This window comes from Rhipicephalus microplus, chromosome 1, assembly GCF_043290135.1.
Source record: "Rhipicephalus microplus isolate Deutch F79 chromosome 1, USDA_Rmic, whole genome shotgun sequence".
Taxonomy (NCBI): Eukaryota; Metazoa; Arthropoda; class Arachnida; order Ixodida; family Ixodidae; genus Rhipicephalus; species Rhipicephalus microplus.
Window position 1 is genome coordinate 222,357,217 of NC_134700.1, and position 23,143 is coordinate 222,380,359.

General features: G+C 43.9%; 1 protein-coding gene across 1 annotated transcript in view; it reads left to right on the plus strand.

Annotated features, from left to right (window-relative positions):
• The window catches only part of unc80 (unc80, NALCN channel complex subunit), a 90,620-nt gene that overhangs the window by 48,030 nt on the left and 19,447 nt on the right, over positions 1-23,143 (plus strand). Inside the window, exons 34-48 of the mRNA XM_075891430.1 lie at positions 1,514-1,700; positions 2,032-2,175; positions 2,636-2,820; positions 6,412-6,495; positions 7,572-7,640; positions 7,727-7,825; positions 8,423-8,519; positions 8,930-9,084; positions 11,645-11,791; positions 11,986-12,030; positions 12,384-12,568; positions 13,157-13,286; positions 13,418-13,483; positions 16,910-17,128; positions 18,013-18,170. Of these exons, the coding sequence (XP_075747545.1) occupies positions 1,514-1,700; positions 2,032-2,175; positions 2,636-2,820; positions 6,412-6,495; positions 7,572-7,640; positions 7,727-7,825; positions 8,423-8,519; positions 8,930-9,084; positions 11,645-11,791; positions 11,986-12,030; positions 12,384-12,568; positions 13,157-13,286; positions 13,418-13,483; positions 16,910-17,128; positions 18,013-18,170 (1,970 nt within the window). The remainder of the gene's footprint in view (positions 1-1,513; positions 1,701-2,031; positions 2,176-2,635; positions 2,821-6,411; positions 6,496-7,571; positions 7,641-7,726; positions 7,826-8,422; positions 8,520-8,929; positions 9,085-11,644; positions 11,792-11,985; positions 12,031-12,383; positions 12,569-13,156; positions 13,287-13,417; positions 13,484-16,909; positions 17,129-18,012; positions 18,171-23,143) is intronic.

A 23,143-nucleotide genomic window follows, 5' to 3' on the forward strand; every position in this document is an offset into this window, starting at 1 on the left:
AATAACATACATTGGCGAAATCGATACGAAACTTGGTGGCTTTCTGAAAGAAGCTTTTACTGCTTTTCATGAGCAGAGGAAACTGTTTCCATTAAGATTTCAGTAAAATGAAATTTGTGCCTCTGGTAAGGTCACTGTACGTTTTAACATTGTGAAACTATATAGGCTGCAGAAACACAAGAAATCTGCTGCATGTGTGTGTACCGTTTCTTAGTAGCATGCTACTTGCGGAACAGCTTGAATTTTGTCGAACAATGTGATCTTGCACATTTGGCATTTGTAAAAGAACACTGGACGCCGTGAAAGCTGGGTGTCATGTGACATTCAGCATTAGAACACACGGTACAGAGAGGGGGGGGGGGAAACTAGAAGGGAATGCAAAGAGTTGAGGAGGAAATGGAGTGTGTTACTCTTATTGGCTTGAAAAAAAAAAAACGAAAACTGTTTTTGTGTTTTTGACAGAAACTTATGTGGATAGATTGCATCAGATGGAGGTGAAGATGTATTGCTAGCAGGCACAGCTTGCCAGAGGCACACTGCTTGAGTTTCAAATGAGCGTGAGCAGCGGCAACTTCCGAAAAACAGTCAGTGGGGTTTCAGTATAGTGTTCAAGTAAAGTGATGGGAAGATCCAAACAGAAATTTCATTTCCGTTGAAAGCAAACGTGGCCTGAGAAATACCATACAGAGACGTGTTAGTTTTCAATGCAAACACTTGCATAATATTGCATACTTTAAGTATTGATGCTGTTGATGCTTTGTTTTGTTCAATATGCTGAGCAATGCCCCGCCGCAGTAGTCTAGTGGCTATGGTACTTGGCTGCTGACCCGCAGGTCGCGGGTTCAAATCCCGGCTGCGGCGGCTGAATTTCCGATGGAGGCGGAAATGTTGTAGGCCCGTGTGCTCAGATTTGGGTGCACGTTAAAGAACCCCAGGTAATAGTGGAGGCCTCGGAAATTTCGACCACCCAGGTGGTCGAAATTTCCGAGGCCTCCACTACGGCGTCTCTCATAATCATATGGTGGTTTTGGGACGTTAAACCCCACGCATCAATCATCAATCAGAGATCCTTTATTAACCATAGTGTTCAAGCAAAGTGATGAGAAGATCCAAACAGGAATTTCATTTTGAAAGCAAACGTGGCCTGAGAAACACCATACAGAGATGTGTTAGTATTCAATGCGAACACTTGCATAATGTTGCACACCTTAAGTATTGATGCTGTACTACTTCTTTGTTTGAGAAATTCGTAAACAGGGGGTGTGTGTGCTGGGGCCGACATTTCGACGAGTGGATTTGTCTCTCTTAGGGTTGCGAATCCTCCATTGTAGTTATCTGAAGTGTGTGTAGGTTGTTGGTTGTGTAGACATTGTAATGTAATTTATTTTGTTTACGTTGCATCATGTAAGAGCTTTGAAATGTACGAGCGCCGGTTAACGAGAAATGTTCTTACTGGGTGTTTTCTTGTTTTTAGCCCATTGTTTCTGTTCTCACACTGTGTGATTCTGCACAGCGATCATTTGTAACAGCGACTCAGACCCGCCGCAAGCAGCAGATGGAGCTCATCCACCGAGCTCTTCAGGCCGAAGAAGAGAAGAAATGCAACGAAAGGGAAAATTTTCACATCACCTCCGTTGCCGTCAATGTGCTTTCGGCCTATGAACCAGCCCTGTTCCACGCCGTTGAAGAGCACGAAGAGGGTAAGTTGCACTATTCTCCTTATGCTGAAACAGTTTTTAAATAAAGGTTCTGAGGATATGTATTGAGCTGTTTTCACAGGTGCTAAGTCTGAATTACACGTAACTGTTTCTGTATCCAAGTGCACCTGCAAACACTTTGGCCTGGAATCCTTTCTGATAGTGTGTGAAATGGTGAACTAGTTACTCTAGAAGAATTGTGCCAAAGATTATCTGTCTTGCCATAGCGGCAGAATTATGTTTGGATCTTACTGTGTTTGTAAATAACTTGTAGTTGTTGTATCGTCAATATTTTTTTCTCATTTTCTTTTATTTAATTTAATATTCTTTCTAGGAGACGAAGACCAAACAGCTGAAAGATTATCTGCTCATCCTATACAAGTGGCACATGCCTTGTTCCCGTCATGTCTCTGTTCAGCTGCAGTGTACATTATCAACCTGTTGAATGATGCTGAGGTCAGCTCCGATGGAGTTGCAGGTAGGTTACTTAGCCACTGCAACTGTACGTTGTGTGCCATAAATAATCAAGTACATTAATGCACATAAAAGGACATGTTAGTGCATAGGCAATGAACATTTAAAACTTAAACAGAAAATTTTCGAGCCATATATGACAAATTTACTCTCAGTGTTGCCTACCCTGCTATTTAGTTTTATGCTGCAAAAAGAAATTGTAGCTTTAGCTATCACAAGTTCAAATGTATCAATGTAGGAACCAAGAAAAGTAAAAAAAAGGTGGTCTAAGTTGCAGTTGAGAGGCTGGTTTGAGACATTAAATTTCATGAACTAAATGAACAAAATCTAGCTTTGAATGTCAAATAATTTTCAGTTTTGCAAATGTGTTCATATTTAAAGTGCGGAAATTGTGCTCCGACCCTTTTAATAAAAACAAAGTGTCCTCGCTGGATGCAGTCGTTGAGTGCATACATTTCTCACAGTGTATGAAGTGGCCTACAAGGTGATTTGGAACTGCTTGGTTGAAGATACAGCACTGTTCCTGCGCCACTTCTTGGAGAGGCTAACCCGTGAAAAACCCGACTCCGTGATCCAAATTCTGAGACGCCTGCTGCGCTTCGTGCCTCGGCTACCAACGCAAGCAGCACACACACTCTATAACTACTTGGTAACTCCACATTGCTTTTGAATACACTCATACCATGCTATAATGAGTGCAGATATAATGTGTTATATCGGTTTTAATGAAGTAAGTGAAAAATAGTCTTGTATAAATAATATGTTAATGATGTGGGGGTGCTGACACCCCCCCTGTAAAGTTGTCTGCGCCGCGTGGCGCACGTGTCTCGCCCCAAGGCTTTATTTCGGTGGTGACCACCGCCGGGCGATAGATGGCGTTGTGTTCGCTTTGAGTACCACTGTTGGTAGAGTGGTAGCGCCGGCGGTGGCCCCTGGCGGAAGGCGGGCGTTGGTGGTGGGCGACAGTTGAGCGAGTCTCTTCTGCGCGTGGCGGCTGCCGCGAACGGTTGTCTGTAGCGCGGGTCCCCGGTGCTCGGCACCGCGGGCTTCGCGCCGGGGTCCCGCGTGTAAGGTCAGGCGTTGGCGACGCCGCCTTGGGTATGTGCTAGTGTGTTGGGTGTGTTAGTGTGGGTTTATCATGTTATTGTGTGTTTAGTGTGTCCCTGCGTTATGTTGTTTGTATGGTAGCGTGTTAGTTGAAATTGGTGTATCATTCGGCGGACGATATCGTCGTCTAAATTAGTTAATAAATGTATGTATGTGGGTGCGTTGTACCGACCGTGTCCACTGTGTCCGTTCACTCCAAGAGCGTGGCGTGGCGATGCGCTCGTTCGCCTCACCGAGACCCCAAACTGGAGCCCAACGTGGGGCTCTTGGAGTATCGGACGACAGTTTTGCGGTTTGGTACAGGGATTTTGTTAGAGCCGGAGTAGAGTAGGCCTAGGGGGGACTTCTTTGCTAGCGTCGGTGGTGTGCTTTGTTGAGACGTGTTTCAATTGGTCGGCAGGTTGACTTTCTATTTATTTTTTTTTGCTCGCAAGTGTTGTTATTTTTTTGTTGTTAGTTTTCAAAAACGTTGTTGAATTAGGACGAGAGCCATGCGGTCCGCATCCTGGGGTGAGCAAGGCCTAGAGCACGTGGTTTGTAGGCCAGGCCCGAAGCGAGTGAGTACGGAAGCCTCGTGGGTGGTCCGATTTTCTGTGAATAGCTGCTTCTATCTCTTTGGGCTCAGGGAGCCGGGCGTCGTTGCTGACTTGTATTGCGGCTCGACGCCGAGGCGTCGTGACACCGCCCGGGGCGGTGGACGCCGATCGCTCGGTAAGCTGCTGTGTGCGGCGAGCGATAGGGCCACCTCACAGAGAGGACGTCTCCTCGCGGCTGCCTCTTCTGCGCCTAGGCTGGGTGGATGCCGGTTGTTGCCGAGCGACTCATTAGGCCTAAGGCTCTGCGCAGCCGCCTGTCGCACGTGGCACAACTAGGTGGATCGTAGCGTTGAGGTGTTGCGCTCTGCTTCCCTCACTTTTTTTTTCTTGTGAGCACGAGTTAGGAAAAGTGATTTTTGTTTTTATTTTGATGGGCGTCTCGGCCGCCACCGATGTATTAGCTAGCAGTACTAACCACCGTACCACGTGGCCGAAAAGCCTGAAGCTCCCTCCCCTGGGCCGCGCTCCTTTGTTTCTTTCGAGTTTTGTTTTTTGTTGATGTATTCAGCGGGAGGGATGTCATCCACGGCCGGCTGTCCTGCGCATCGTCAGCGTCGCTGGCCAGGAATGCGGTCGTGAGGTCGGGCGATGGAGATGCTTGGGACCTGAGCAACTGCCTGCAGTCCGGTGCCCTCGCGAGTGCTGGTCGCAACTGGAAGACGTGTCGGCGCTAGCGACGGATCGTCGTGCCGACGGCAACGTTGCTGTTGCGGGGCCGGTACTGAGGTGAAGTCTAGCCGGACAGTGCAGCAGTGTCGACCAGCGGCGGTGTCGTGGTGCAAGGACATTATGGTCGTGCGATATCATTTTTTTGTTAAAGCTTGTGTAGCTATTTTTTTTATTTCGGGGTATGGTTTGATTTAAGGTTGGGGGAATGTGGGGGTGCTGACACCCCCCCTGTAAAGTTGTCTGCGCCGCGTGGCGCACGTGTCTCGCCCCAAGGCTTTATTTCGGTGGTGACCACCGCCGGGCGATAGATGGCGTTGTGTTCGCTTTGAGTACCACTGTTGGTAGAGTGGTAGCGCCGGCGGTGGCCCCTGGCGGAAGGCGGGCGTTGGTGGTGGGCGACAGTTGAGCGAGTCTCTTCTGCGCGTGGCGGCTGCCGCGAACGGTTGTCTGTAGCGCGGGTCCCCGGTGCTCGGCACCGCGGGCTTCGCGCCGGGGTCCCGCGTGTAAGGTCAGGCGTTGGCGACGCCGCCTTGGGTATGTGCTAGTGTGTTGGGTGTGTTAGTGTGGGTTTATCATGTTATTGTGTGTTTAGCGTGTCCCTGCGTTATGTTGTTTGTATGGTAGCGTGTTAGTTGAAATTGGTGTATCATTCGGCGGACGATATCGTCGTCTAAATTAGTTAATAAATGTATGTATGTTGTGTGCTTTGTTCCGACCGTGTTCACCGTGTCCGTCACTCCAAGAGCGTGGCGTGGCGGTGCGTGCGTTCGCCGCGCCGAGACCCCACAATGATGAATGCTCATAACAAATTTTCAGTTAATGCAAAGTTACTTTCAATGCAAATGTGACTTTGTTATAATGAGGGTTGATTGTATTACTGGAATTTCAAATGTTGATAATGGTAGCTGCTCATTGACAGAATAAGTAATTGGCATTGAAGTCAAGCATAGGTGGACCTCCCATTGCCATTTGTGAGAATTACTGAATTTCGGCGATGCGTGTGCAGTGCTGAACTGTGCACTGTTACTTTGCGGATAATGTGGTTACACCTACAACATTTTCAGTCCTAACCGGCTTTTATGTGGCTATATTCTGCTAATAGTCTCCAGGTCAGTCTTTATTGTCTCTAAAGGCAAACAAATAAAATAATAGAAGAAAAAGTAGGGGAGTCTGACCAGGAAAAAAGGTATCAATTAATGTAACCTAAGCTGTGGATGAAGAAAGATAAGGGTGCAGATGCAGAAAGCTGGAAACCTGTCCGGGGAAAACTTGATATTTGTAAATACATAACAAATTCATTGAAAATATTTAAGAACATAGCAAGTTTGTTTACTGTTGATGCTTTGTTTTTTTTTCAATATGCTGAACAATGGTATATGCTTTCTTTAGGTCTTTTGTTTCAGTAAACATAGAGCGGTTGAGCACATCAGTAATGCATAGCTCTGTGATAACACATTGCTTTAAAAATGTTACAAGATGTTCTTTGTTAAGAGATCTGAGTCTATGCTAGAAGTTTTGCCCTTTTTCAGTTTTTACTCAACCTGCCAAAGCTGTCACTAATTTTTGGTAGTATCGGTCAAGAATTTGTTAGCTAAATTTATCAACTTTCAATGTCAACAGAAATGGAAGGTGCCTGATGACTAACTAAACTGTAGGATACTGAAGATTTTGGTCAGACAGTGGCTACATTAGCCAACAAAAGGTGCTTTCTCAGTCTGGGTGAAAACTGCATAGAGTATAAGCTGGTTTGTGAAGGCTTTGAGGGACTGTAACGCAAACTCTGGGATAAACAACGAAGCCACTTTCACTGGACCACTTGTAGCTTGAGCACTTGTGGATGCATAAATATCTCACATTTTCTTTTGCAGGTTGGCTACATTATGTTTTACATAAGAGCTCCTGTAGAAGGGGGAACGGAGCTGATTGCCAACGCTATTTCAATACTTTGGCTGGTAAGTACAAAGCTGTAACTGGCCCATACTATTTGTGGTCTGTGAATGCTGCGTGGGGCAAAATTTATGAGCTTGTCGGACTCACTGATCTGATGATCACTACAAATCGTAGACGGAGAAAATGGAATTTCATTGTTGTGCCATTTGCCCTTAATATACAACAGACGTTCTCAGATTTTTTTCAACACATCTCCCCATGCATACGTGAACACACATACTGAAGCTCCACACTAGCGTCAACCACATTTTCGATCAAGGCAAAAATGCTTGAGGCCATGTGCTTAGATTTAGGTGCACTTTCAAGAACCCCTGGTAGTTAAAATTTCTGGAGCCCTCTACTACAGTTTTCGGGATGTTAAATTCCAACAATTTTTTAAATTAAGGATGCACTGTTTCAGGAGCAATTATTACACAAACATATCTTATATTTGAACACACAGTTTTTTAATTACTCCTAGTATGCATGATGCCTCTGTAATGCTACTGGGTGTTGAGAGTAATAAATTTTAAGAAATTAAAATATACATGAAAATGCGTTTTCATGGAGTTATGGTCGTGTAAACAATAATTGTCTTCAATAATGGCACAGGAAGTGTGGTTAAATTTCACACTGTAGCAAGCAGTGTAGATTAAAAAAGGAATTTTTCTTTCTGTGTTGCTTGCTAGGCACTTTCAGCATAGAACTGTTACTGTTAGCTTGTACTAAGTACTTCATACATGAAGAAAGGCTTCAGCAACTTGTTTCCATAAAAATGATTCACCTTATAAATTGTCCTTTATTATTTGTTAAGGACCGAAACTCAACTTCTCTTAATTGATGAGATTTCAAGCAAATGAAAGATTGGCTTAGTGTATGTTTATCTTACTGGAAGTAAACAGCTGTCGGAAATTTAAAATTAAGTGGCACTGATCTGCTTAATAAGTTGCATAGCTTGCCGTGGAAGAGTGATAAAGGCAATTTATCACTTAAGTCAAACTTTTTTCACATTATGTGTTTCTGATGACTAAGCTGGCAGTGAACCTCGGTGTAATTTCTTCTTGTTCACTTAGTGTTGATACCTCTCATTGTGTTCAAGGTTGTTCCCAGTGTTCATGGACTCTACTTGAAAGACCTCAAGCAAGTGCTGAGAAAAGAGCAGTGTGATGTGAGTTGGCCTTTGCGTTCATGTCTGCTACTTCACGCCACTTAATCTTGTAAGCTAGAGCAGAGGTCTTGTGTCTCTTCTTCCAGGCTACCTTATTAATCACTGCAAATGTGCCAAGTGCCAAGAAGATCATTGTGCACGGACCGGACGCAGGTGGCATTCCGTCACAATTTCCAATTCATGAGGTATCCTCCTCTCTGCATTTCTTGTTTACATCCTCTCGCATCAATGTCGTCTCATTTGTATGTTGTCGTGTGTTTGCACTCAATCATATTATGATTGACATGTTCCCATTATGATTGGCAGTTGATTGACAAGCAACATTCATGAGTTATCAAACAAATAGAATTCTACTCTAGGCAGACACTGCTAGATTACGAGGCGTATGTCGCATTTCTTGTATTTATTTAATTGGTTCTTACTACTTTAGAAAGAAAAAAACAACCTTGGTTGTTCAAATTTATCTGTAATTGAGCCTCGTATCAATCAATCAATCGGCCAGTCCGTCGGTCGGGTCGGTTTAGGTCCAGTCGATCGGTCGGGTCGGGTCGGGAATGAAAAAGCCTTAAACAATAAAGCAGAAAAACAAAAGAAAAATCATGTCTTTGGTATACATATCTGCCTCAATAGTTTCATTAATATTTATACTTTAAAGTGCCAAAGTTGTCCTACACTGATATGGACATGTATGGTTGTTAAAGTGGTTTTAATATCATGAAGCGTTAGCTTTCTGCACTCTACTCCCGCCTGCATTAATTACATTTCTCCTTCTTTTATTTTAGGATACCCAGTTTCTTCACATTCTTCAAGACAGTCTTGATTTTTTCGGCATTGAAGAGAACCAGCATAATTGCTACTTCCTTCTTGACACAAAGACAAGTATGTGTGCAGTTCAAGCAGTCTTAGTATATATTTAATTGCTTTATTCGAGACTTCTTTATTAACAGTATTCAAGCTTATGTTTGTTATAACAGTACCATTCTGTAGCAGAAAATTCAGTTCAATGAAGCATCAATGGTAGATTGTCTCTTCTTTCAGATTACTAAAGCATGTGAAATTCATTGAGGGAGACAGCATAGCAAACACAGTATGATCTGTTGTTAAAGAAACACTAAAGAGAAAAACAAGCTTTCCTGTATTGGTAACTGTTTCACAACACCACTACTCTTGCAGCAAGAAAGACACTTCATAAATAAAAGGATATTGTTTCAAGTGAACGTGTTTCTCTGCTTTGCCTTTATGAGAGCACAGCTGTTATTATTACTGCTTGCTTTCCTTTCTCCTTGCAGATCAGATGCACAATCCAAGTGCATTTGTTCGTGACTTTTACTTCTTCAAGAGGTCCCAGTATCCTCAGTTAACGTTAGCAAAAATGGATCCTGATGAAGCCTTCGAAGCAGGGCAGCAACAGGCATTCTATCTGCATTTCATCGAAGTTGGAAAGGTAAGAGTATCATCATTTCTGAGGCAAACACATATTGTCTCATGTTCATTTCTCTTCCTGACCATTAACCACCAATGCCAGAAGTTTGTGTGACTGAAATAGGTTTATTTGTTATTACTGGTCTTCCGTGTGTTACTTGTGTTACTTTAACACAACTCCTCCATGTTTTTATTGCATGGAGCATTCTCGAGTGTTTAATCAGACCGTGTAATCTATGTTGATACGACTGTCAGAGACATAGTGTGCGTATAATATATATATATATATATATATATATATATATATATATATATATATATATATATATATATATATATATATATATATATATATATATATATATATATATATAACAAGTAATTTAGGCACTGAGCAGTGGTATGATTGTTAGTATTCATATTTCTGTATGAATATGTGCTGTAAATATTGTGTTATTTCATTTATTTATTCAATACTGCCAGTGGCCTATGCAAGAGTGGTTCAGGTGAAAATGCATGTAAGGGTAACAAATTTCGTTGAATAACCTAGAAAAGAAAAAAAATTATTAACGGCAAGAAATCAGCACAGCAAGGTACATGAGGCTTCTGAAAAAAACTTTGAAACAAATACTTCAAATCGAAAAGTCTTAAAATTAGTTTTTTACATGCTTTTAAAACAAAAGCTTTTAAAAAGGTTGCTTCATTAGCACTTAAAGGGAGAGGCAACTTGAAGACACTTTTTTTTAATATTCACTCTAGAGCAGTGAAACTTCACCTGTTTATAGAACTTTTTGTGCTGATTTCAAATATATAATGAGTTTTCTTGCAAATTTCATACTTTCAGTTCTGCAACATGACAAAGTGAAAGCTATTCGCCCCCTCTTTTCATCTCAAAACTTCCATAATTTTTGACGATAGAGTGTTCATAATCTTTCAAATAAAGTGTAGAATACACAAAAATAATTCTAAAGTCCATACAAAGGATGTATTAGACATGAAAAGTCGATATTTATCCTACCCTAGTAAAGATTTACATTAAATTTCTTATTACATAATAGAAATATTGAAATTTAAACAATATAATTGGATTTCTCATACTTTGGAAAAAAATTTGGGCAAAATTTGATGCAGATCTCATTACCAGAAATCCAGGGAAAAGGAGGCGCACATTGAAAAAATATGTCAAAATCTGTGTTTTGAGAAAAACGAGTTTTTTTAAGATAAAATTGAATGTTTCTTTGAAAGATGTCATTAAATGTGATGAAATTTGTACACAAGAAAGAATAATCCTCGTTGTAGTGGCCACTGGCTCTGAAATGTGCCAGCACCATAAGTTTGTCCCTCACGGCTCCTTCGAGCTGACTCCTGTTAGACATTTCGCTCAAAGACAGGGTCATGAAATACTTGCCAAACTTTTTTCGTTCCATCTGGCAGAGCCTTGTGCCGACTGCAATCTAGGAAGAAGTTTGACAGGACCTTGAAATCTAAATTAAGTTCACTGTCGGGGAACTCAACAGTGTTGATTCGACTTTGTGGCCGCATTTGTGCCACGTACCATTGCACAAACAGCAGTGTCGTCCCCGCATACTTCCCTGAATGAGAGCTCCTTTAACCTCGCAAGATTGGCGCAGATGGTATCCATTGCCGCATCATGAACTTTCCAGCTCACGGCTGTGAATACCTTTTGAAGTTTTGATGCAATGACTTTTGCAAGCCAACAACTGCCGCAAGTTGGACTAGCTGCTCGTAGTCCATTCCTACAGAGGGCGCCGCTACAACAGCTTTCTTGTTAACAGTGTAGCTATTGTGCAAACTACAACTTTCATCATCCATAACGGAGATAAACACACGAGAAAAGCATTATTAAGCTGTGCTTCTGAATAAGTCATGGATCCCGCAAGTAGGCTTCACAGCACATACAGGTGCTGAGTGGCCAATGGCGATCCCCGATTGGTACGTGATTTAAAAGCCAGTCGTGGTGTTTGAAAAACGTGGCTAAAGCATGCTTCCTTTTCTTATTTCTTGGGCCGCAGCAGCGCAGAAAACTGTCGTTATTTAAAGAGTGAGGCTCGGCTCTTCGCCTCATGTGATCGACAGTGGCAAGCGGGGGCGCATTATTGGCGGCAAGGTGCTTCAAGACTGCACTTCAAGCCTTTGAATAGCCACTTTGTGCTCTTTAGATGCAATTTTAAAGCATTATCAGTTGAGTCTCGACATGGATTTTTTTCTTCTTCAGAATGGTAGAGGTACTAATCTTATCAGAACAGGCGAAAATGAAAAATCGGTTATTTTAAAAAAAACTAGCGTTTTTTGACCTGCATCTCCCCTTAAAAAAACTTTAAGACAAACATATTCTACAACATAAAAACTTTTAAAATTTTGTTCACTGCAAATTTTAATAAATTTGTGTGCAGTCACTACGAATATGTTACGCCAATATATTTATTGTGGTGTTGTTCGTTGTTCTGATGTTTTTGACATTAGTTTATTAGCCACTTTCTGTCAGCTTACTGTGTTTCTTCAGAATTTCGGTAAGTGATCTTTGGGTGGCAATAATGTCGTACATCATTTCCCTGCACCAGGTCTTGATGAGTCTGGCCATTCTACGAACCAGCCATCAGCTCGCTCCCAGAGTTCTCTTTCTGCATGATGAGCTGACCAAGCTACCATCGTTTCCCCGCAAAGCTCTCGAGGCTGACTTCGAACTTTACACCGGCAAGTTTGGAAAAGTGAGTCACTAAACAGTCTATTGCAATTCGTTGATGATGTATGTTGTGGGGTGCATGTATTCATAGTATCCGACAAGTTTGACAAAGATCACTGTGCAATGTTTAGCTTGTGTGGTCTCACCATTAACCCTTTACCAGGCAAATTGATTATTTCAGTGTACTTCTTAACTAATATTACAAGTTTTGCTTTCCAGGAACTTCTTGGGATGGACACACTGCATAAAATGGTGTGGGTGAAAGTAAGTATCCAAAACGGATTGACCTATATTGGAGCAGTAGTCGGTATAATCATTTATGTGTGGCATTTTAAATCTATTTGGCAGTTTCATGAACAGTATTATTAACACACACCAAATAAAATTATTTGTTACAGGTATGACCTGCTAACCCTGACTTCTTGTTATTATGACTTTAGGCTTAAAATGGTCAGGCTCAACAAAATGCATTTAAGCTTAACAATATCTTGAGTCTGCCATGGCTGCTTTGAGCGGTGGCACAGATGATGACCGCTAACAAGTCTTGGCAGTGTTTAGTAAGCATCGACCAACGATCTCACATGCCTACACAAAGCAATTCGGTTTTGTTCTTGCAGCTGATGGCCCGAATGTTTGAAGCCATGGCTGGTTTCTTTGCCCATTCATCGGACATCCATTTGTTTCTGAACGTTGTGAATGGAGCTCTCGTTCTACACCCTGAAGATGCCACTATTCTTCGTCTCTGCATGGCCACTTACATCAATGCTGCGCATCAGTTCAGGAACATCTTTGCCTCTAATGGGTAAAACCATTAACTCAATTGTGTTCCTTTCTAGTCCAAAGCTCATGACTTGCCCATCCTGGGAGTTATGCTCTGAGAGGGTTGCTTGAACCCCTAGAAAGCGCAGCGGGAAAATCAATTGGGATGGAATTGTTACGACATTCCAGCCCTGTTGTCAAAATGTATGGAGGATGAAGTCTGTGATTTGCGCTGTTCTTTTCTTTCCATACATTCCAAAAATGTGAATTCAATGAGAGGTTTAAAGAATATCTCGTAGTAACCTGCGGTGATACGAAGGCTGTAGGTATAGATACCACTGACGGTTCACTTGAATTGCTTTGAATTTAAGTGATCATTACAAAACAGTTCAGAAACCACAAATGATGTACCCTATGCTTTTCTTTGCTTAAATGTCTGTCAGTTTCATGAGTTATGCATGATATACGGTAGAAATACGAGTCCCTCAGACCATTCTCCTTCTCTTGTACTGCAGTCACGTGTGCAATAGTAGTGGTATAATTCCTCTTTAACAGGTGCATACATACGTGTCATTATCATTGTAAGAACAGCCGCACACCACTGAATAATCACTGCGTCGATGCCTTTCAGGTACCTCCTGATCATGCCGACAATCCTGCAAATCTATTCAAACCACCAAACAAATGGCTTACTCTGTAGAACTGTTGAGTTTATCTGCAAACAGTTTTACATCATGCACAGAAAACCATTTATACTTCAGGTGTGTTGCTTATTTTGATTATTCGCATTCAGCGTTCTTTTGGCAGTGCCACATGTCTGCAATAAATGTTCTTAAGCGTGCGAGAATTTCAAGTTTGATATTTTCTCCTCAATGTGTCTTCACATTTTCAGATGTTTGGGAGTGTCGCTCCCCTCCTTGACCTTGATATCAATAGCAACTACGGAGATGCGAACAAGGCAAGTGAACTTAAAAAAAACAAAAGTATGCTTGCTTAACTTAAGATAAAAAATTTTATTAAAAATCGGGCCTTGTTTTTTACAGCAAAGCTGTATATGGCAATGTATTTTTTGTGCATGTGAAGTACAGAGTGAACCTCGTGCTATTAAATGTGGCGTCCCACAAGGCAGCGTCTTGTCACCATTTCTCTTTAACAGCGTACTTGCTGGACTTCCAGGCGGATTACTGCAAGAATGTGACTTTCCTATAAGCATAGCGATTTATGCTGATGACATCCCACTCTGGGTCAGTGGTCCATCACACCATGGTCCACATCTTCGTGGTATATTGCAGTGAGCTCTGAATGCAACTTGGGAATACTTGGTTGAAGTTGGCCTGCAAGTTTCACCTGCGAAGTTAGCTGCAATTGCGTATCACCCAAGGCAACGCGCTCGTCGAAGCTTTAGCAGGCTTTGCCTCGGAGACACACCGGTACAGTGGGTACACCAACATGGCTATCTAGGTGTAATCATCGATGATCGCCTTTCTTGGCGGCCTGCTGTTAAAACTGTGAGGTGAAAATCGGTGTCTCTGTTCAAGTATGTAGCCGCCTTGACTGCTAGGGGTAACGGCATTGATCAGAAGACGAGACCACAGGTTTACTAATCAGTTGTACTCTCTTGCGTAATGTATGCCTTGCCAGTCTGGAATGTACCACCTGCTTTAATGTCTCAGCTGGAACCATGTTGTTTATTTTGCACCTTCCGCGCTGGGACAAGGAACCGAAGAAGCAGAAGAGCGCGAGCAGGAGGTAGATGCGGGGACGCTCAAGTGAAAGCAGAGCGCTTCCGAGCGCAGCTCAATAAGCAAGTATCTTTTGCCTTGTGCCTTTACGACGGAGTTGAGTCTGATCATAGTGTTTGGAACGCCATGGTCTTAAAAACGGGATCATTGTGTTGCCCTCCGAGTACTGTTTGACTTACCTCGTGAAGCACAATCCATTTCACTACTGACTGAAGCACACCAGTTGCCGCTAAGCCTGCAAGCTCACCAGGGAGCACTACATCATATTGAGCGTATGAACCGAGCCCCAGATGGCAGACACTCCTTAGCAGGCTGTTACAGCCGCCACTTTCTCGGATGGGTAATATGGCAGCTTTTTTTCAATGACATTACTGGCAATTCTGGTGAAACTATTCAGTTGCCAACATCGACAGAGCACAGCCCATGTGCCTTCCCTACCCATCTGTCAATTCCAGGAATATGCAAAAAATGGGGCCCAACCTGTTTCGCAGCTATACTAATTAGCCCATTCACACTTATTTGAAAACTTCAAAGACTGTGCAAAATTATATATGGACGCTTCTATACGCAGCGATGGCTTGAACACTTCTGCAGCTTTTTTCTGCCCTTCAACCGATATCTGGCGGTTGTTTAAAATACCGCACACCTCATCGTCGGTGACGGCCGAGCTAGCAGCGATTGATGTCGCCCTTAAGTATGTACAAGAAGGGTTACCAGCATCGAAGGTTGTCATCCTCACCGACTCTCGTGGTGCCCTTAGCAAACTCACCAGCAAGGAGACAGACAGCCCTATTATGAGCAACATCATGAAATCCATCAACAATATTCTGTCACTTGGGGTATGCCCTGCTGCGTAGTGGGTACCTTCGCACGTGGGTGTTGCAGAATCACGTTGCTTTGTTATGCAACCATGATGGCTGTGACTGTCCAGAGAATCCATGTACGATGGACAACGCTTGTCTAATTTTACGTTGACACCACCTAAAGCAGCACCCAGACCAATTGTGGTGAATGGATCGTTACCTACTCGTGTTCGTGGTTGTGGCTTGCCTGGTCATTCCCGAGCGTTGTTGTACAAACTAAGAGTGGGCTCTGTGCTGATGCATGAACGATTACATCGTCAAGGGCGTGTGGGCAGTCCATTGTGCGCAGCTTGTGGCTCCTGCGAAACACTTGAGCATCTTGTAGTGCACGGTCCCACATTTGCTACACAGCAGTCTTTGCATTAAGGAATATAAATTCCTAGGACTTAAGTGCACGATCCTAGATGACTACCTCTTTCCGAGCGGTTGTGCTTCCCGACGCGACCAGGCTCACTGAGCTCTCTTCAAATTTACGAACCAAACGGACCTGGCCACCCATTTATAGACGTTTTTTAACTTTTTTTACTCATACTCGTCAAAGTCTTCGTAATTTTTTTTCCTTCCTCATATTCTTTCCTATTTCTCCCCTCCAGTCTTTGTTTTCTCTGTTTCTTCTCTCCTCCCGAAAGAGTGAGCAGGTGTTGTGCCCCTCCAGGTGGCAGTTGCCAGCTTGCTCTCTCCCTCTTTCCTCTGTGTCCTTGTGTATCTGTGTATGCAAAATCAAATCAAAGACCTTCAGACTCTAATGACATGTGTGGCTAGTTTCCTCTAGGCCCCAAGGTCATGGTAGTCGTTTACTCTGGAACACATTCAAATAAATGAAACTAGCTGCTGCCAATTAGTACAATCCATTCATGTTCGGCAGTTGGAATGATATGGCCATACAGTAGGGCTCCCAAAGAGCAATGTGCCTAGAGGAAAGACAAAGGGAACAGCAACGGGAATGTCAGTGGCACCAAAGGGTGGCAAACACCTACGGTGATCGTGCATGAACTGCCAAGCACATGTGGCGAGTCGGACAAGACGACGCTTGTTACATCTCTAAACAGTATGAATTTGCTATGTGGACTTCGCTTTCTTTACAAGCGTACCTCACCACAAACGTGTTGCACACTGTAAAGGTGTCTGTGTGCTTTTTTGTCATGGTTCCCACCAATCAAGATAATAAATGAGCTTGCACCGTTTTCAAAATATTATGTCAGCTCTGCATCATGTGCTAATCAGCTTCGCTGGTTATTTACCTTTACAGTGTGGAATGGCTCACAATCTCTTGCACATCTTGTGCAGGCTTGAATTTTGATTGACATTTGACGAGGGCATGAAAATTTTGTTAACTGGTTACAAGGTGTGGGACACCAGTTACACGAAAATTGAGCTGTTAGGATATTGCTCTGTGCATGTTCCAGTGAGACATGATGATCATGGTATAATTGAATGCTAATTTTTCGTGTGCTTGATAATGCATTGTCTCCTGAAAATAATTTTATCCCTGACCTCTGTTTGACGTAAGATCAGCTATGTACTACAATGCCTTTCATTTGAAGAGACTTTGGTGTACTTAAAGCATGGTGTAAAAGAAATATTTTTGCACCATGGCTCGGAATATGAACATGGTTATGTTAGTCGTGAGATTACCGCCTACAGGAAAGCTTGTTATTGGAATTGTATCTGTGGTGGCTCGTATTTGTTATCCGTTTGCAAAGAGTTGTTGCTTCCTTCACCCACAAAATCAAACTATTCAAATTATGATGAAACCCTGCTTTGTGCTTCATCCTACAGATGCAGCCCAAGGCTTTTTTCCAGCTGCTGCAGTCTCTTGCACAATACATTGTTGACCCACTGGACATTCTGGAACTTGTAGACGCTGAGAAGCCACTGAGGGCTCTTGACTTCTGCTACCAGATGGACCCTGACACCTTGACCATACTGGATGCCATCTCGCTTAGCGTCACAGTTGTGTCATATGCTTCCGACTCACACAGGGGCCACCAGATGCTGGTCAGTGTCCTTTTACAACTTATGTTGCTCACGCCTGGCAGAGCTTAATGGAAAGAGTGTGTGTTTGTTTCATGTTAATTAAAAAAATGATCAACTCTGAGGGAGAAAAACGATGTTGAAAAAAACATCAGTGTACTTTCTTGCGCGTCTCGGTAAAAAAAAATCTTGCAATCGATAATGGTGCAGCGTTCTTGTACACAAGCTAGGAGATTATAGAGATGGATGAGCATACACTACTTTAGCGTAATTGCGATCATGTTGTGTTGTTTGACAGTACAATTGTTCTGAGTGTGACTGAACCCTTAACTTCACAAGAAACAAACTAGTGCTGTGCTCCGGCCCTGCTGTAGTTCACACAAGAAGCAGCTATGGGGTTGTGCCACCAGACTGGTTGAACTTGTAGTGTGTGTAATGTGCTCTTCACTCTGAAAGGAGGGAGAAGTCATGGTCGCTACTAGTGTGCCTGAGTGCACGACTTACTGGTGGCACCAGCTGGCCTTCCGATACGTCACTGGTATGTAAACCAAGAGTAGTCTTCGTTCTGGTCTCGAGCTGGTGGGTTGCCTCTTGTCTTACTCGCAGCGCATGCCTTGTCAAGCCTACCCGTCATTTTACCGCATGTCACATGTTTCTTGCCGACCTCAGCGTGTAATAAATATATGCTCGTAATGTGTGTCAGCATGAAGGTATTTTTGTGCTAGTTGTGCAGTCTAAAAATGCATTTTGCTTATGTTAACATGTGCTTTTATTTTTCTCTGCATAATTTTTATTCTTCTTTCTGCGTAGGTTTTATGACTGTTATAGATTATCATGAACGTATTGTTTGTACTGCGATCCACTTATTGTGGCTCATACTGCCGCATTTCTGCCTTTGTTCCTTGCAGACCATCTTGGAGGCCGTGCTGCCTTTCTACCTGCAGCACCTGCAGTCCTTGACGACCAAAAAAGAAACTCCAGGGGGGCCACGAGCTGAGCTGCAGATGATCCACAATGTTTCTGTTTGCATGAAGACCCTTATCAGCAATTGTGAGGCTCTGACCAGGTTCGTGGGGTATTTTGCAGTGATGGCAAAAAGAATTCAGCAAAGAAGGTCATGATGTAAATTGGTGGTTAGAAAACATACACAAACACCAGTTAAAAAAAGCAACAAATCTTATTGGGGAAGGGTCTGTTCAACAAATGATTTTTAAATTGAGCAACAACAGGCCAATGTGTGCGATTAAATCCTGGTATAAATGAAAAGACTGCAAATAATGGTGACAGATTGAAGCATCCTTTTAGAGAGCTGAGTAGGAATTGCATATTTCAATCACGTTTAAATGTAACAATAAACCAGTATGTCGCGCACTCTACTGAAAGAGCCTTGTATTATGGAGTCGTTCACTTTCGTGTACGTATAAATTGCCACAGTTCGACATTCGCAGAAGATGCGTGAAACAATTTGCGTTCGTAAAAGCCGCCACACAAGTAGCAAGAAAGCGGTGCCATGGAACGCCGCCCTGCGCACGCCACGATGCTACGCCACGGGACCGGCATGAGACTTGAGGTGAAGAGAAAGAGACCGACGAAGTTGTAGTCAGCGAGCAAGGGACATTTTGGCTGACCATTTTAGTTTTGAGTTTACGGGCACAGGTTCGCCCTAAATAAATAGTTTGTATAGTACCAGGTGCTATACTTATTGGTAACATTCTGGTGGAGGTGCTGGGTATGATTCCAAGCCCACCACAGGCAAGGGAGAGAAGCCCAGATGCCAGAAGATTGGAGCCAGCAAAATTAACACCTGTGAACCGATGCACGTGTCGCCGAGTACGTGAGGAGCAGCCTGAGTTTGTCCCCCTAATTGATTCATCAAGACCTGTCGAGACCGCAAGCACAAGCGTCACTGCGATGGCCACCCAGTCGATGCCATCTCCATCTCACCTCATCGTGGATTCAGCACGTACACCAGAGGTCTTCCACGGTGACACCTTTGAAGACGCTGAGGACTGGCTTGAAGGCTTCGAGCGCGTTGCACGTTTGATTGGTTGGGATGAAGCCCAAAAACTTTGTTACATTTACGTCGCCCTGCAAGATTCGGCACGTACGTGGTTTGAGAACCACGAAGCATCCTTGCTGTCATGGGACGACTTCCGACAAGAGCTAATCACAACCTATCCAAACACAGACCGCAAAGAGAAGGCAGAGGCTGCTCTTCAGGCGAGAAACCAACGAAATTACGAGAGCGTGGCCATGTACGTAGAAGACATGTTGCGGCTCTTCCGCCGAGCCGACCAAAACATGGCCGAGGAGAAGAAGTTGCGGCACCTAATGCGCGGAGTAAAAGAAGAAATTTTTGCAGGCCTGGTGCGTAATCCTCCGCGAACTGTGGCAGAGTTCTGGTCCGAGGTAACGACCATGGAAAGGACACTACAGCAACGTGCGCGACTGTACAACAGAGACTTCAGCATCTCTTCAGTTAGGGCGGAGTCGACAGCCCTCCCCACCAATGTTGACATCCTCCGGGAAATGGTGAGGGCTATTGTTAAGGAGGAGCTCCAGAAACTGCAACTCACCCAAAGTCTTTCAGCGATGCCCTCAATCGCGGACATTGTACTCGATTGAGGGCATCCTTGAGGGCCGAGAGCTTTCATCCCTGCAGAAAGACCAGGTTGTGGAGTTGATCAAAGAATTCGCAGAGTGTTTTTCCTCTTCATCGAAAGTTGGACGCACTCCTGTAGCAAAGCATCGCATTGTAATCGAAGGACAGTTAGACCAGTACGTCAGCGTCCATACCGAGTAGCTCCGAAAGAAAGGGAGGCAATAAGGAAGCAAGTACAGGAGATACTCAATAACGATGTCATACAGCCCTCCAAAAGCCCACTGGCATCGCCGGTAGTACTTGTGAAGAAAAAGGACAACACCATGCGGTTCTGTGTTGCCTACAAAAAACTCAACCTCGTCACGAAGCGGGACGTGTACCGACTCCCACGAGTCGACGATACGTTAGATAAACTGTGCAATGCTCACTTTTTTTTCATTGTTGGACCTAAAGAGCGGGTACTGGCAAATAGAAGTCGACGAAGAAGATTGTGAGAAGGCGGCGTTTGTGACACCCGACGGACTCTACGAGTTCAAAGTACTCCCATTTGGTTTGTGTTGTGCTCCCGCTACCTTCCAGAGGATGATGGACACTGTGCTCTCGGGCCACGAATGGCAGTCATGTCTTGTCTATCTTGATGACGTAGTAACTTTTTCTACTACGTTCGAGTAGCACGTACTTAGATTTTAAACGGTACTGGACACTAGGTATTCGCACGGCTGCACTTACCATCAAACCCGAAAAGTGCCACTTTGGATTCAAGGAGCTTCAGTTCCTTGGGCACATTGTCAGTTCTCACGGTTTCTGCTCAGACCCGGATAAGATCATTGCAGTTGAAAGTTTTTCAAGGCCAAGAGACGAAAAGGTCAGGCGACGTTTCCTGCGGCTTTGTGCTTACTATAGACGTTTCTTTGAAAACTTCTCCAAGATTGCGGAACCACTGACACGACTTACGAAGGAAGGTGTACCATTCATCTGGCAGCAAGAGCAAGAAGACGCTTCTCTGAGATACGACGGCGTTTGCAGTCACCTCCCATACTTGCTCATTTTGATGAAGATGCCAAAACAGGCATTCATATGGATGTCAGCAACGTTGGCCTGGGTGCTATTCTTGTTCAGTGGCAGAGCGGGGAAGAAAAAGTTATTGCTTACGCAAGCTGAACTCTGTCAAAAGCTGAGTATAATCATTCAGCCACAGAAAAGGAATGTCTTGCAGTTATATGGGCCATCAGTAAGTTCTGTCCATATTTATACGGTAGACCATTACAAGCCATCAGTGACCATCATTCATTGTGTTGGCTCGCAAACCTCATGGATCCTTCCGGAAGACTTGCTAGATGGAGCCTGCGCCTACAGGAATATGACATCACCGTAGTATACAAGTCTGGCAGCAAGGACAATGACGCGGATTGCTTATCATGAGCACCAGTTCAGACCTCGTCCCCTGAGCATGAACAAGATTCCGCATTTATTGGAGCTGTGAATGTGTCGGAGATGGCTCATGATCAGCGAATGGACCCAGAATTACTTCTGCTTATTCAATACTTAGAGGGGCAGCAAGTTGAAGTACCGCGAGGTTTTGTCCGTGGACTGCGTTCTTATTTCCTCCACAACAACGTTCTCTACAAGAGAAACTTTGAACACAACGGTGAAACGTTCCTACTTCTGATACCATTGTCACTGCGAGCGGAAATTTTATAAGCTTGTCATGATGACCCATCGGCAGCTCACTTGGGCATTAGTAGGACTTTGGCAAGAATCCGCCAGAGATATTACTGGCCAAAATTGATGGATTCAGTACACATTATGTCAGATCATGCCGAGAATGCCAAAGACGCAAAGTACCGCCCCTAAAGCCAGCAGGTCTTTTGAAACCGATAGAGCCACCGAAAGTCTCATTTGAACAGGTCGGAATGGTTTTGCTAGGCTCATTTCCAATGTCATCATTCTGGAAGCGCTGGATAGTTGTAGCAACCAACTACGTGACTTGGTATGCCGAGACGTCATCTCTCACAAAAGAAACGACAAATGAAGTGACTCAGTTTTTTGTGACCCAGATAGTACTGCAGCATGGCACACCTAAAGTTCTTATAGCTAACAAAGGAACTGCGTTCTCTGCCAGGCTAGTACAGTCTGCCATGAAACTAACACACACCGACCACAGAAGAACTACAGCGTACCATCCGCAAACTAATGGGTTGACCGAAAGGCTGAACAGGACGCTTGCTGACATGATCGCGATGTATGTAGACGTCGAGAATTGGACTTGAGACACCATATTACCGTATGCTACATTTCCATACAATACCATAGTACAAAAGACAACCCACTTCACGCCATTTCAACTTGTTTATGGTCGGACAGTAATAACGACATTAGACGCGATGCTGCCTGTCATCAACACGAATGAAGAGGATCCTGACATCAGCGAATATGCAGAAAGGGCAAAAGAGGCGCGACAGCTAGCACGGAACCACATCATTCAACAGCAGGACGACGACGCGCACCGTTACAATCTAAAACAAAGGGACGTTCAGTACTCCCATGGAGACCAAGTGTGGGTCTGGACGCCTGTACGTGCACGTGGCCTATCAGAAAAGCTTATGCGGCACTATTTTGGCCCTTACAGGGTTCTTCGTCAGCTAGGCCCATTAAACTACGAAATGAACTCTGAAGGTCAAGTATGCACAACACAATGCAGGAATCTCCAGGAAGTTGTACATGTAGAACGGATTAAACTGTACTACGACAGGAACAGAACAAGCGAACTGACTCACGTCGTCGAGCACAAGGACAAGTCCTATTGTTTAGAAACTGTCAGCCGGCTTTACGCATCGGGGCTATGCATGCTAGGAGGAGAACTAATGCCACAGTTCGACATTTGCAGAAGATGCTTGGAACAATTTGCGTTTGTAAAAGCTGCCACACAAGTAGCAAGAAAGCCGTGCCATGGAACGCTGTCCTGCATGCGCCACAATGCTACGCCACAGGACCGGCACGAGACTCGAGGTGAAGAGGAAGAGAGCAATGAAATTGGAGTCGGCGAGCAAGGGATATTTTGGCTGACCATTTGAGTTTTGAGTTTACGGGCACAGGTTCACCCTAAATAAATACTAGTTTGTATAGTACCAGGTGCTATATTTATTGGTAACAATATGCATGCTCAGATGCTTTCATGTGCATCGTAATTAGCACTTAAAATAAGAGTATGTATACATGTATTATTATCTATCACTGCTCTATTCTGTGCCACTTAAGAGGTAAAGAAAGGTTGCACGTTGAGAAGCAGCACTGCCTTCACGACGACTAGTGTCGAGCAGTGCTGCATGTGTGTGAAGTCCACGCTTGTGCAGCAAACCACCGTGCGTCAAGCATAAACATGATGTGCTCTTGCTCTCACCTCCCATTGTTTGCAGCATATGTTGTGCGTATACGAC